Source organism: Leptodactylus fuscus, chromosome 2, assembly GCF_031893055.1.
Source record: "Leptodactylus fuscus isolate aLepFus1 chromosome 2, aLepFus1.hap2, whole genome shotgun sequence".
In the NCBI taxonomy this organism is placed as follows: domain Eukaryota; kingdom Metazoa; phylum Chordata; class Amphibia; order Anura; family Leptodactylidae; genus Leptodactylus; species Leptodactylus fuscus.
In genome coordinates, this window is record NC_134266.1 from 56,031,483 (window position 1) to 56,046,028 (window position 14,546).

The window sequence follows — 14,546 nt, forward strand, 5'->3', positions numbered from 1 at the left end:
ATTAAAATTGAAGCTGTGCCGCTTCTATTTGACATTATCAGAGCCTGTTAAGGTCAGGTTTTTGCTTGTATATTTGTTATTTTACAATAAACAAGGCAGTTAAATGTCCTACATTATAAAGCAGAGGCAAATGGACAAAGAGATCGTAATGGCAGAAATTGATTTTCATACAGTGTTATTTTTCTGTAAATTGTGGCAAAATACAGTAACTTCCGTATCCCCTTAAATGCACTTCCAATTTGCTTTTTGATTTTTGAAGTTCATAGAGAAAAAAATAATATATTACTTACTGTATGTTGTTAGGTTTCCATGAATGACATAACTGATTAAATTATCCTGCTGACAAATAAGTGCAGAAACATTACTTTGGATTAACTGTCCCGGGGCACTGTATTCATTTAGTCTGTATTTCATCCATCATTTAAATCTCTAGTTTACGCCATAGATATGCAGTAGAAATTATTGTAGTAATGCTTACAGAATGAGTGTCAGCTATGAAATATTGTGCTGATTTGTAATACACAAGTAATAAAGCCTGGGAAAAAGTATAGATGAATAATAGATCAACTAGACTGTCATACATATTAACATTTAAGTGAGAATGCAATTCCTGGAGTAACCGCACAATGCATCTTAATTAAATTTATGTGGAGCTGTAATGTCAATTCCGCAGAAATGGGAGGTGGAGAAAAATAAAGTTGGTTTGTAAAGAAACCATAAAGTAGGATTCTGGACACCTCCCAAGTGCTCGAAAAGATTTAATAGAAAAACTTTGAAAAATAGACATATTTTGTTATATTTTCATCTAGATCAGATTCTTACACAGTGAAGTATATCCAACTGGAATATACAGTGTCCTTGTGTAAGTGAAAGCAGTTTATAACATATATATATATATATATATATATATATATATATATATATATATATATTGTAAGTTGATGGCTGGTCAGGTAATGGAGGGGGTGGGGTGTACATCTCACCGAGACAACTTTCGTCTGCTGAGCATTCTGGTAAATGCTCAGTACTGGGCTGGATTTTTAGGAATGACAGATAGGATCGGTAGTGGGATCTGTCATTCCACCCCCCTCCAGTCCACACTTTGGGGATGTTCTGGCAGCGACTCAGCTGCAGAGAGTCACTTCATCAAGGGAGCTTAAGAAGCCAGCTCCAACAGCAACACTGGGGCAGAGCTTGGCTGGAGAGTGAAACAGAGAGGTCATATTTTTGGAGCTGTGTCCTGAATGACTCAACTGGCTTTTGGATTTCTGTGATTCTAGGTGAGGTAACCTATTCTTTGTTTAGTTAGAGCCTAGCCGGGCAGGTATTTATTTTTGTATTGTTTCCTTTTGTTGCTGCACTACCTTTTTGAGTGAAAATAAACTCTACCTTTGTTTTGGACTAAAAGAATCTGGACTGTGTGTCTATGCCACCCCACCTAGCAACCCCAGACCCTGACATTATATATATTTATATATTTTAAATGGGTCCTCCGAGACTTCCAACTAATAACCTAGGGTATTTCAATAGTTGGAAGCCAGTGGGGGTCTGATACCAGCCCACTGCATCATTCATCTCATTATAGTATAGTGTACAGAGCCAGAAACAGACATCTCTGTACACCGTGGCATGTAGTGCTATACACTGGACAGCTCTACTGCAGATCAGCTCCTATTCAGATGAAGGGTACCTGTCTTCAATAATACAGAATGGCCACTGCAGAGTGTATAGAGCTTTCTGCTTCTGACTTTGTACACTCTTCTAGTATTAGTTCAGGACTGCCACTCCCACCAAGCTCCATTTAATGGCCTATCCTATTTCTTCTTATTCCCAAAAACATATGGTACCCTTGGGATACTAGTATTTCAACAATGGTAGAAAATATCACAGCACAAACACTGCCCTATAAATTATAAGCTTAATATACTATGTTCTTCTTTTCTAGAACTGATGTACACAGTTGAACTTGCTGGAGGTCTTGGAGCTATACTTCTGTTACTTGTATGTCTGGTCACCATCTACAAGTGCTACAAGATAGAACTTATGCTTTTCTATAGAAATCACTTTGGTGCAGAAGAACTTGATGGAGGTAAGGCAAATTGTATTAATCATTTATGTAACGACCACTGAAATACAATATATACATATACAATTCTGTAAAAGTTGCATACAATGTCCACACACATTAAATCCATGTTGTCCAAACTGATGATTTTAACAAGGCCATCAGACTGATGTGTATGGAAATATGTGAGGACCAAGGAAACAAAATATATACCCATACACAGTATGTACCCATACACCTTAGAATAATGTTTGCCAAACCAACTGATTTTGAATTCAATGTGTATGACGATGTCCTGATTTGTTCTCAGAGAAAAAAAAATCACCTCCAAAGGTGTCTAAAATGGCTTACTTCCTTCTCACTATATAGAAGGGGCAGGTGGAGTAGCGGTTGACTGATAACTTCTGAAGGATATCTATTGAAAGTGTAGTAAGAAATGCCTCTGTCTAAGAACAAGAACAGAAAATGTTGCCATGAGGTAGAAAAGTTCATCCTATTGGTTAATTGCGTCTTCTTCCTCTAAGAACTCAAAAGAGAATTATATACACCATTTCTAAATTTACAATATACACCACTATGCCTTTAATTTAAATAGCTTTAAAAGATTGTCACATAGAGTCAACCTACTTATAACAGGATATAAAATAGAATTTCTCCTCAAAGGATTGTGTCTATAAGCCAGAACATAAAGCATTTAGTTCAATGGTCACTTTGTTAGGTGACATCACCTATCAGATGATATTTGTCATTGGGCTCTTCAAATTGAGTCATATATCCTCTTTTTGATGGCCCTATATCTCGTATAAGTATCAACCAAAGGTCTGCTGACCACATTAAGCATGTAAGCTTGGACTCATAAAGCAACTGAGTATGAGTGTTCAAAATGGAGGAAACTTATCAACAAAAGTATCATCATTTTGGATATCAGTTGCCTTATCTTTATCTCTTCCAACATCTTCCATCAGGAGTGGGAGTCGGTAATCTCTGTATGTATTAGATGACCACCAGGTCCTGCTGAAATAAGTGTGCATAGACAATATTAATCTAATGTGTATGATACAGGTGTATCCACAATGATTTGATCTCCAGTTTGGTGACATATTACATTTTGTCTTGAAACCAGTTCAACCAGTTCCCAACATGTTCAATCCCTTGACAGACGAGTTCACCTTTCCCCAATGTTTGTGCACACAGACACAAATTGGATAGTTATTGTATCACTTTGTGAAATCTTGCCATAAAACCATGTTGTGTTAAAAAAAGATGCTCAACCTATCCGCACATTTGGATAAATCCATCAAAGAGATGAACTAAGGAAGAACACATCTTTATATAGACAATGAATTTCTCACCTTATCAATCTTCTCGCCTAATCATCTGCATCAAACCTAATAATAGTTTTATGTATGCTCAGATCTACAATCTATAATTTCTGAAATAATTATCTAACAAAACTTTAATTAGTCACATAAAATGTGATATTCAGGAACTGCAGGACAAGAAATGATAAACAGTCTATGTATAATAAAATGTTTCTGAGTTAAGTGTCTTTCCTTTACCACCCAATGGTACACGCATATTGCACCTACAACAAAAACTGTGATAATGTTTCTTAATTTCTGACAGATTCCCCCTCCTGTCTGGGTTAATGTATTCCTATTTTAAGTTACAATGCTCACGTTGTTCTGGTCCTCTTAGCATAGTCTTAAAGGATACAAAACAATTAGCAGTGCAACAATGTTTTATGTTTTAATGTTTGTTTGTGTTCCTTAATGGGTTGTACACAAGAACCGAAAAAGCAAGGGAAAACAAAAAAAAAGCAATTATTCCGTCAGGTGCAGAGTGCCTATTGTGAAAGGATTTAATACATGTATTCATTATTATATTTGTCAGTACAAAATAAAAGACTATTAAAAAGTTAGATTAGTACTTGTACCCCCAGGATAGATTTATATGTTTGAATTATATGCGTGTTTTTTATTAGGTACAGGACTTTCTTAATAACAAAAGTCTGTAAATCGCTGCTGAATGTTGAACATTTTAAGTTGCACTCAGCGGCAAATTGATATGAACAAGACTCATTTCATTTCACTGACTGTGTCAATTGTTTCATCATTGCAATCATAATTCTGTTACTATATTAATAAATTGTATTCACATTAATTCCCAAATATATACAGATGAAAGTATTCTATCAGGATATCTATTCAGGATAAAAGAAAAAAATATGCTCATTTAGTCTTAAAATTAGGTAAATACAAAACATGACATTATTTAATAAGAACTAGGCCTGTGTCGAAAATGAAGTACAACCTTACAACTTGCATATCAATTGAGAAGAATCAAGAAGGTAAGTTGCAGCCAGGAACTGTTCATCAATTGCCCTTGATTAATTAATGATCAGCAAACATGACCACCTCTATAAAAAAGAATTGACAATTTAATGAATTTTAAAAAAAATATTTGGGCCCTGGTCTGCCTGCTGAAAAAGCTAACCTATTTTCTGAAACAGAAAGGATTCTATGACCTTGAAAACCACCTGCATTATCCTGCCAGTTATCCCTGTATGGGAGAACATGCCACAGTAACATCATGTTGACAGAGTGGAAATTTACTAAATTTTAAGAAATATTTGGGGTACACTATCAGTGTTCCCAGCCTGGCTGCTGAAAAATATGGACTACCTTCCAAAACTGACCATCATGCTGAGGTAGAAACTGTTCCTCCCATAGTTATCCACTCCTTTGTGATGGTAGTTTGCTGCATGCAGTAATTATTGATCATACATGCCTGCTGAAACCAAACACTCCAGCATGTGCAACAGTGCAACTCAGTGTTTGCTTCACCTTAAAGCCATGAAATGAGGAAGGGGGTGTAATCAGTGGCTTGTCCTGGTGAAGTTGGGGACAAGAGATGGTCCTGTGTAAAGGAACTGGAAGAGGCCACATCAACATGGTGTAATCAAAGTGGCAATTTGCAGAATTTCTATAAAATATTCAGGCACACTATCAGCATCACCCTATTCATGGGATGTCATTCTGACCTAGTTACCAGGTCATAGCTGTAATAAAATAATCATCAGAGTAAGTAAAATCATCTTCCCTACTCTTGTGGCTGATCATGGCAATTGGATTTCTCTATACACTAAACAATTCCTAACAGATTTCCCACTAGTGTCTCTACCAGACATACCACCAGTAGCATACCCCTGCCACAACTACCTCCACCAACAATCATCTTCCACCTCTACCTCTTGTACATTCAAAAAAACACTGGCTGTTCTTATCCAACTCATCAAGAAGAGGAAGTTTTGGACTTTATGGAATAAGTAGCAGATGCCACTACTAGAGAATGGAACCTATGTTAGTAAAGAAAAAATAATTGACAGTACAGAAAAACAGTAAATTACTTGTTTAGGAGAACAACAGAGAACAACAGAACCTTGACTCAACTATTGTGGTTTCAAAATTGTCTTTATTCTCTGGAAGTACAACACTGCAGCTACTGGCAGGGCTGTCGAGACACCACATAGTGTTGCTGTTGCCATCCACAGTCCTAATGTTAGTACTTGAACAAGTGTTTTCTCCTGCCCCACCTGTTGTCTGTATCCTTCTATGTTTTTTTCCCTGTCATTTTACTGTATGTTGCTTAATTATAATTATCAACCATTCTGACAAGAAAAATAGAAAAGCACTAAACACACTTAAGGGGTCAACTGGTCAGTGAGATTTTAGACTAGAACTGTGTTAGTCATCTGATTTTTTTTTTTTTTAAATGTTAAAATGACTGGAGTTTGTATATATATTGGTTAAAAAAAAACAAAAAAAAACCTTAAACTGAGATTCGACCAGTATCATTAAAATAGGTATTACAGTAGAGAATACAGCAATGAGCACTATCAATGTTGCTGTTTTTGAAGGAAGACTAAGAGCTAATGCACTTAACCATCTGTTGTTCTCATACCATATTCCATACTGCAGGTAGTTTCCATGTTTTTCTATATATCTGATAGACACAAAGCTTGATATACAGCATGATTGGTCTGATTTCAGCTAATGGCTGAAATTTCCCCTTAGTATTAAATATTTTACATCCATTTGGCATCCATGTAATGTATTTGCCATATAGGAGAAACTTTACTGACATATATTGACACACAGCACTAACTATATACAAAATCATTCATATTTCATGTCCTATTTAGTTTTGTATATTACACTTACTGTAGTTTCTCGAAGCTTGTGTGCCCGAGGCATAAAGCTAAGTGTATATACCAGAATCCCGCAAGGACAATCTCTCTGATGGTTTTAGTTCACATGGTCACATCACAGCACAGACTATGATTGCATCTAACTGCTATGTTGTGATTTTTGTCAACTTTAATATCACATATTATTAATCTTTTGGCCTGTCTTGGTTTCAGCATTAGCCTTCTTTATCAAAGCCATAGCCCATATTTCACCATAGTCTTAACCTTAATTGTTAAGTGTACACAGGCTCTATACTGCACCACACAATTTATATGGATGCATATTCTACATTCATATGCACACAAAAAAAAGAGAACTGAAATACACACGACAGAGAAAAACCTATGTGCCTTTACATACATTTATAAGCACACAGGAGTTCAATGTGCAATTACAGAAACTAAAGGCACAATGGGTATGAGCCATTTGTATCTTGAATTAGAACTAAATGTATTAATGCACTAGTAAGAATTTTTGATTTGTAGTACCATGTAATTCATAGCACTCTATGGATTCTTTATAGTTAGGGCATGTTCACAAAACTTTAGTGTTGTTTGGAAAAATGTGATATGCAATAGATATGGGTGAACCAATTTGTTTCATAAGAGGTTTGACCTGAATATTCCAAATCATTTTTTTTTTTTTGTCGAAGTAGAATAAATGGCATTTCATCAGACTAACTAAATTGGTGCCGCCACATATATTACACAGTAAAAATACAGAATCGACTCATGTTTTGTGAGTCACTATGATGTTCTGGTTTTACCTGACAGCCACTCAACCCATAGTCAGTGGTAGGTGAGCACCGTATAGTGATGTTATATGCAATGCATAAGGCGGTGTGGAATGGAATTTGAGGCATATTAGTGATGGTGGAAGTAGGGGATGGATGTGCCACTGATCTCTGCATGATACAGGGCACTGAGTGCTGAAAGCTTGAAATACAGTTAGGAGTAGGAGAATTACAACACAATTTATCTATAGTGTCATGAGCCTACCTACAGCAATAATACAGACAGACAAAGGGCAGTTAACCCTTTTCTTGCCAATAATCTAATTTTGTCTAAGTCTGTTTTTCAATTTGATACACATATTTTTAACATAGTTTTTTTTACAGACAAAATCAATCCTGTTAGTGAATAAACTTTTCTTAAGGGTTTTTTGGGAAAGAGTTTAATTATTTTTTAATACATACCATACATACAAATTGCTGTTCTAACAGGAAAATGCTGAATCCACCAGCACAAATCGATTTTTTTTTTTTTTTTTTTGTTGCTCACCCAATAAATAGTCTCGCAATCTGCAGTAATCTGAAAAAAAATCTTCACTATTTATGGAGACCATACTGCCACTACTCACCCAGACATATCTTGCAACCCGGTCCATTATATTATTCCATGCCATATTGCCACTCAGGATGCCACAGCTCTCTTCACTGCCACATTTCCTGTTGTTTAGTGCATTACATTCCAATATATCACAATGTTCTTGCCACAGTGTTGGCATCAAAAAAACCAAAACCATTTTGATTTTACATCTGCTCCCAGAAAGGGATAATTTTTGCTGCCATTTTTTTATATATCAAATCTTCATCACTTTTTCAATTTGATACACAGCAACAATTTTGTTTACTAAATAACAACAAACCTACAGGCACTTACAAGTCATCAAAATGGGCAATTGTTTCTATAAAACCATTGATTACCATTCATTTTTCCATAGACATACATGTCACTTCATTTTGACATAACTTTAGCTGTGTTTGCCCTAGAGAGCTAGAAGTTGGATAGATAAGTTCCTAGGAGTTCTGAAAGTTATATACACTAAGATGCACCATGTATCCTAAATTAATGTCTTTAATTTTGTAAGACTCATGCACATGATAAAGTACATGATAACCTTCTATATCTAGATTTTCCTTAACAGTAATTATTCTTTGTTACCAGTTTTTTCATATTTGCATTTGAAACATCTGACAGGGAACAGTATGAATGTCTTCTATTAGCGTTATTCTTTATATGAGAGAATGAATAGAGTTAAAAAGAAGTTGCATTACATCAATGCTTTACCTTATCAAAATTCTGAACTCCAGAAGGCGTTACTCAGAAAACCGCAGTGTTTCTCTAGATCACACTGTTGGCCTTTTAACTTGATGGCTGGTAGTGAGTGGTAACAGTACTTTGGTTTACTGTGCATGTTTAAGAAGCCATCATCCTTTTAGTCTCCTGCTAAGTACATCAGTTGCATGGAGTGAGGTTATCTATATGACTTTTAGAGAAATGGAATTTAATGGTGTAAGCTCCCGTAGGTCTCTAAACACAATAGTACAAGTTTTATTCAAAAGTTCAAGAGCAGAATTGTAAAAATTTTTAGGCTGGTTAATATTTATGGAAGAAAAATGTATACCCATTTACCAACATGAAATTCTAGGAAAACTTAAGCAGTACTGGGATTTCTATTGTTTAGAAAATATAGAAAATGTAAATGTTCCTTTGACTTTGAACCAAATAATATGTTTTATAATATCCTCTTTATCAAACTTTGTGAAAGAAAATCGTAACAAAAGGATGATAAGTACTTGATTTCAGCATTTGGTCAAAGTGCAATTCATTTTTGTGCACAGTAGAATATGCAGTGGATCATATAGTTAGCACATATTCATGACTCCATTTCAGTCGGAATTTTTTTTCTAGCACCCATTATTCTTGAGCAACCGGTGCTGTTAGTTTCAGCACCCAATATGCAGCTGGACTGGAGCACACTAACAGGGACCACCTACCTTATGGTAGAGAACCTAATTAACATGTTAGGTGCTGAATCTGACAGATTATTGCTCTAGAATGGTGGGATTAAATAAAAAAAAAATGACAAATACTTCGTAATCAGTGCAGTGGAGCCTTTCAAAGAATTCAAGAGTTGGAGTTTGTTGAGGTGGAGAAAGGACCTCTTTAAATAGGTTATAGTTATTCTCATTTATGCCAATAATAATACTGTGCATAGTTCATTAATAGTAGTACAAAAATAACATTGAGGCCACAAAACAATTAATCAATGCAGAGATAATCAATTTTTTCTGAATATGCATAAACTCACTGTACAACATTGCCCCTTTAGCAATGGTTGATGTTTTTAGCCTCTCCCTATATCACAGCTGCTTGTGAGCAAATCAGACTCTTCGTTCATTTGTATATCTCTTACATATATAAAAATTAGTTCCTTTTTTTTATTCAAAAGTTTTTTTTATTAATTTTCAAATAAACAATACAGAGGAAAAGAACCAGTAGATAACACATTGCAATAGTTGCACAAGATAAAAATGAGTTTCTGTCTGTCTGCCAGTCTGTCTGTCTGTTCTTTATGCACAACTAAACCTCTGGACCAATCTTCACCAAATTTGGCACACAGGTATATCAGGTGTCCAGGAAGGTTTTAGAGCAGGTCTCAGCTCTTTAGGATGTATCGTTCCTGAGATACATTATTCCCAAAAAAATTACCTGCATTAGCCAATACAAGCCTGCAAGTCTTTCACTCATATTCCAACTGCCATACACACAGCCACATGTCCTTTATCAGCCAATAGAAGCTCAAAGGTTTTTAGCCTCCACATGCACACAGCTTTACTCTAGGTTCCCATAACAAACCAGCCATTTTTCTACACTGATGTAGGTCAGATTTAGGCTGTATTCACACAGAGGAATTTGCCACGGATTTGGAGACAGATTTTGCCTCCAAATCCAGAGCATATTCCTCCCGGAATCCACTTCCCATTGTTTTCAAAGGAAGGCAGAGATTTCAGCAGGACATGGAAAAAAGACATGTTCTACTCGATCTTGTCACAAATTCTGTGACTGATTCAGTCACGGGGTCCATGACCTGTGACTCCCTCCTGATTAGGCCCATTCATTTGGGCCTAATCAGGAGTGGGATGCTGCGCCGGAATGCTGATGCACTCCATCAGCATCCCATTGTGACTAGACCACGGCAAAATTGCTGGATGCAGAAAATGAAGAGGAATTCATCTTCATTTTCCACCGTGTGAACATACCTTTAAAGGGGTAGAGCGCTGTGGATGACACTGTTACACAAGGTCACATACACTCAACTTTACTCCAAGTTTCCATAACAACCAATCACAAATTTTTCACTGCTATCCAAATTGATCATGACACTTATGATCATGATCAAATGACTCTTATGGACCAATGAAAATGAGCATGTTATTCAGTTTTCACATACACACAGCTTTACACCAGGTTTCCATAGCAAGCAACCTATGCTTATGGGGCCAATACACAAACAAAAAAATTAAATATACCAGTACAAAGCTGGGTCCTTCTGCTAGTCCATACCATAATAAAATTAATATCTATGCATTGCTTAACCAGTTTGTTGCTACAAAGGTATTGTTTCTGCTCCTACTAAAGGCCCCTATACATAATATTATTGGATTGGGATGAGTATTGGGTTGGTTCCTGATAGACTCTCTTTAATGTTTTGTAATAGCCATACTAAATAATAATTGACACCTGTAGAACAGAATGTTTTGTGATTTCCTGACTTGTATATTGGATATATTTTTTTGACCTAGGGATTACTTTTAACTATAGGAGTCTGAATACATTGCTTGAACAATAAACATCTGATGTTATTTGAATTTATCTTCATTTGACAACATCTTAAAAACTAGAAGTTGCTTCTTTTCTTGTTATCGATCTTCCTGGCTGATTCTTGTTCATTAACTTTTGCTTGTATATTTCAGATAACAAGGATTTTGATGCGTATTTATCATATACAAAAGTAGACCCAGATCAATGGAACCAGGAGACGGGAGAAGAAGAGAGATTTGCACTGGAAATTCTACCTGATATGCTTGAAAAACACTATGGTTATAAACTGTTCATACCCGATAGAGACTTAATTCCAACAGGAAGTAAGTTAAACAGATGTATGTATTTTAATTAAAATTGTTATTTAAATCTATTTGTACCATTTGTGCACATTTACTGAAATAGAACACAAGCATTCTGGCCTTATATTAAAGTAATCCTTCTTAGATTTATAAGTAAAAGGACTTGTCTCAAGGAGACAACTTCTCTTATAACTGTTTCCAGCCTGGTGATCAACTGATTGTAGCGGGCCTAGTCACATCACTTGGGCACCCACCAATTGTTAGAATGGAGGTTTGAAGGGGTTTTAATAGAGCATGAGCCCTGTTGAACCCTTCGGTATTCATGGGGCTTTGACCCCAATGAAATGAATGGAGCAGCATGGAAACTCTATGAAAACTTCTTCTTACTGTTGTGAAAAGAAACAAGGTCTAGGGACCCCTATTTTAGTTATCATTAGGGGTCACAGCAATGAGGTGTGAGACAATCTTATATTTAATAATGTTCCTGATGATATATAATAAATGTTCTTTAAAGGCTAAACTCTTAATTGTAGTATTGAATCATCGATACAGTTGATCCAGGTTCACTCATGTTATTGACTCTTTATTTAAGCACATGCGGGATGGGGGGGAAGGGGTTGTTGAGCTAGGGACCCAACTCTATAACTTCTCTACGTCGTCATAAGATATGTGTTGAGGGGTTTCATTAGTGGCTATTTTTAATTTTACAACATGATAATGTAATGTAGAAAACTGCTGCATGTCTATAATATTTGCATGTTGTGTTTGTACTTTTTGCCAGAAGGGAGCTTATCTCAAATCAGATGACCAAGCAAGGATTTAACACCCTTAAAGGAGGTTTGTCATCAGAAACCAGACCCAACCCACCCTGAGCATAGATAGATCAAGGTCACCTGAATCAAATGGTCTTTTCCTCTTGTGAATCGGTATCTCCGTTGCTGAGATATTATTGTCTTTGTCCTGCTGAGCAAATTAGTTCTTTGAAGCAATGAGTACGTTGTCGCTCTCCTCTTTGGAGCAAAAACAATGCCTTCATTGCTCCAAACAGCTTATTTACATATTAACACAAAAACAGTAATTTCTTGCCCAAGTAGGTGACAATTCACAAGGAGAAAACACCATTTGATTCTGGTAAACGTAGCCTATCCATCTGCGGAGCTGGGTTGAAAGGTTGGGTTCTGGTCACAAATTCCCTTTACTAATACCAGCCCATTAAGGTCTACAAATATTTCCAAGTGATTGGATTTTTTTTGCTTTTTTTCCTCAGCTTACATAGAAGATGTGGCACGATGTGTTGACCAAAGTAAAAGGCTTATTATTGTCATGACTCCCACTTATGTTGTAAGAAGAGGTTGGAGTATATTTGAATTAGAAACCAGACTCCGGAATATGTTGGTCACTGGTGAAATAAAAGTGATACTGATTGAGTGCAGCGAACTCCGTGGGATTATGAATTACCAAGAAGTGGAAACGCTGAAACATACAATTAAGCTCCTAACTGTTATCAAATGGCACGGGCCGAAATGCAACAAGTTGAATTCAAAATTCTGGAAACGTTTACAATATGAAATGCCTTTTAAAAGAATAGAACCCATCACACATGAGCAGGTTTTAGATGTCAGTGAGCAGGGACCTTTCGGGGAACTGCAGACGGTCTCAGCAATCTCCATGGCTGCTGCCACCTCCACTGCCCTAGCCACTGCCCATCCTGACATACGTTCTACGTTTCATAACACTTACCATACACAAATGCAGCAGAAACACTATTATAGAAGCTATGAATATGATGTACCTCCTACTGGCACCCTGCCTCTTACCTCAATAGGTAATCAGCATACTTATTGCAACATACCTATGACACTAATTAATGGACAGCGGCCACAAACAAAAACAAACAGGGAGCAACACCCCGACGAAGCTCACACAAACAGTGCTATCTTGCCACTTTTGCCAAGGGAGACAAGTATATCTAGCGTCATCTGGTGACAGGAATGGTAGGGGCCCGTCAGCCCCACACTATGTAGTTGGAAGCGGAAAATGCAGTCTGGTGCCTGGAACTTCATCCTTGACTGCTGCTGTTAAACATGCATTACAATCGTAAAACAATTGAGGAAAAACAGGGTCTTGTACATATTTTTGCAATTTATTTGTAGCATCAGTGTCTTCCTGTTTTACCCATGTCTCTTGCCATTACATTTTTGACTTTGTTTTATATGTCAATGAAATTTGTCTAGTTAAATTTTTTAAAGAACAGACTGATGTATAGATAGGAAACTTCTTTTTTCTGCCTTTGCTTTAAGTATAGTTTTAGTTTTTTCCTTTTTTTTTTTTTTTTTTTCATTTTTCCCTTTTTTTTTTGGAATGCTTGGTCAACCTATCGGATAAGGAGCAACATTCATTTATTGGCTTTTTTAGCATTATACATTAATGACCTTCATTGTCAAAGGAAGAAGTACAGTATGCAAGATTCAAAGGACTCATTTTTTTAAGATAACCAGCAGAGCTCACTTTTTATTCCTTTTGCCCAGCCTACCTGATGGCAGCATGCTTGGTTACACTTCAAGATGGTCTGATTGTTTAACTTTTAACTAACTTAAATGTCTGTCAAACAACGAGATACCTGGTCTGTATTTATTGCTTTGCAGTAACATAGATCCTAGAAAGCAATTTAATGGAAAATGTATTTTTACTTTACCCTCCAATGAGTTTTATTGTTTTTGTTAAGTTGTTTTATATATACAGTTTTTTGGGAAGGGAAAGGGGAGTCATCCAAGTTGATTTTTAAGATTTTTTTTTCTCTCTAATTTGAAATACGTCTTGATATGCTACAGTACTCTAGCCTAAAGCGACATGCATCGTTGAAGTTATTTTTGTATGGTGGAATCCATACCAAAGCTGAAGAAGACCTTGTTACTATCACAGACTCCTGTAACACTTTTCAAATTGTTTTTGCCTTATTGGTATTCATTTTTCAAGAAATATAACTTTATCAGCTTAAAGGCAATTAAAATTAGAACTCAGGAGGTACTGAACACCAGATGTGAACACCAACATGCATAAGCCTTTCCAACAGATTTGCTGTTTATAAAAGTTAATCAGACCTAAAATGTTAAACTCATTTTATTGAATAAAGAAATATGTTTATTTTTAAGAAAAATGTTTCTATGTTTGAGAGGTGATAAGTTTCTTCTTAAAGTTATTTCTAGGAATGTCTACTTTGTATAGTTCTTTGACTTCACTTACGTCTATCCCAGTTGTGTCTTTTTTCTGCAATACACACATTTTAAAGGGGCTCTATCATTGGGAAAAGTCATTTTTAGCT

At 36.1% G+C, this 14,546-nt stretch overlaps 1 protein-coding gene across 2 annotated transcripts in view; it reads left to right on the forward strand.

Annotated features, from left to right (window-relative positions):
• Positions 1–14,319, forward strand: part of IL1RAPL1 (interleukin 1 receptor accessory protein like 1) — a 1,300,731-nt gene extending 1,286,412 nt beyond the window's left edge. Inside the window, exons 9-11 of one of the 2 annotated variants that reach the window (XM_075263837.1) lie at positions 1,946–2,089; positions 11,075–11,260; positions 12,492–14,319. In XM_075263837.1, coding sequence (XP_075119938.1) covers positions 1,946–2,089; positions 11,075–11,260; positions 12,492–13,210 — 1,049 coding nt within the window. In that variant the 3' untranslated portion in view covers positions 13,211–14,319. The remainder of the gene's footprint in view (positions 1–1,945; positions 2,090–11,074; positions 11,261–12,491) is intronic. The other variant, XM_075263838.1, reaches the window with a different exon arrangement.
• The last annotated feature ends 227 nt before the right edge of the window (positions 14,320–14,546 follow it).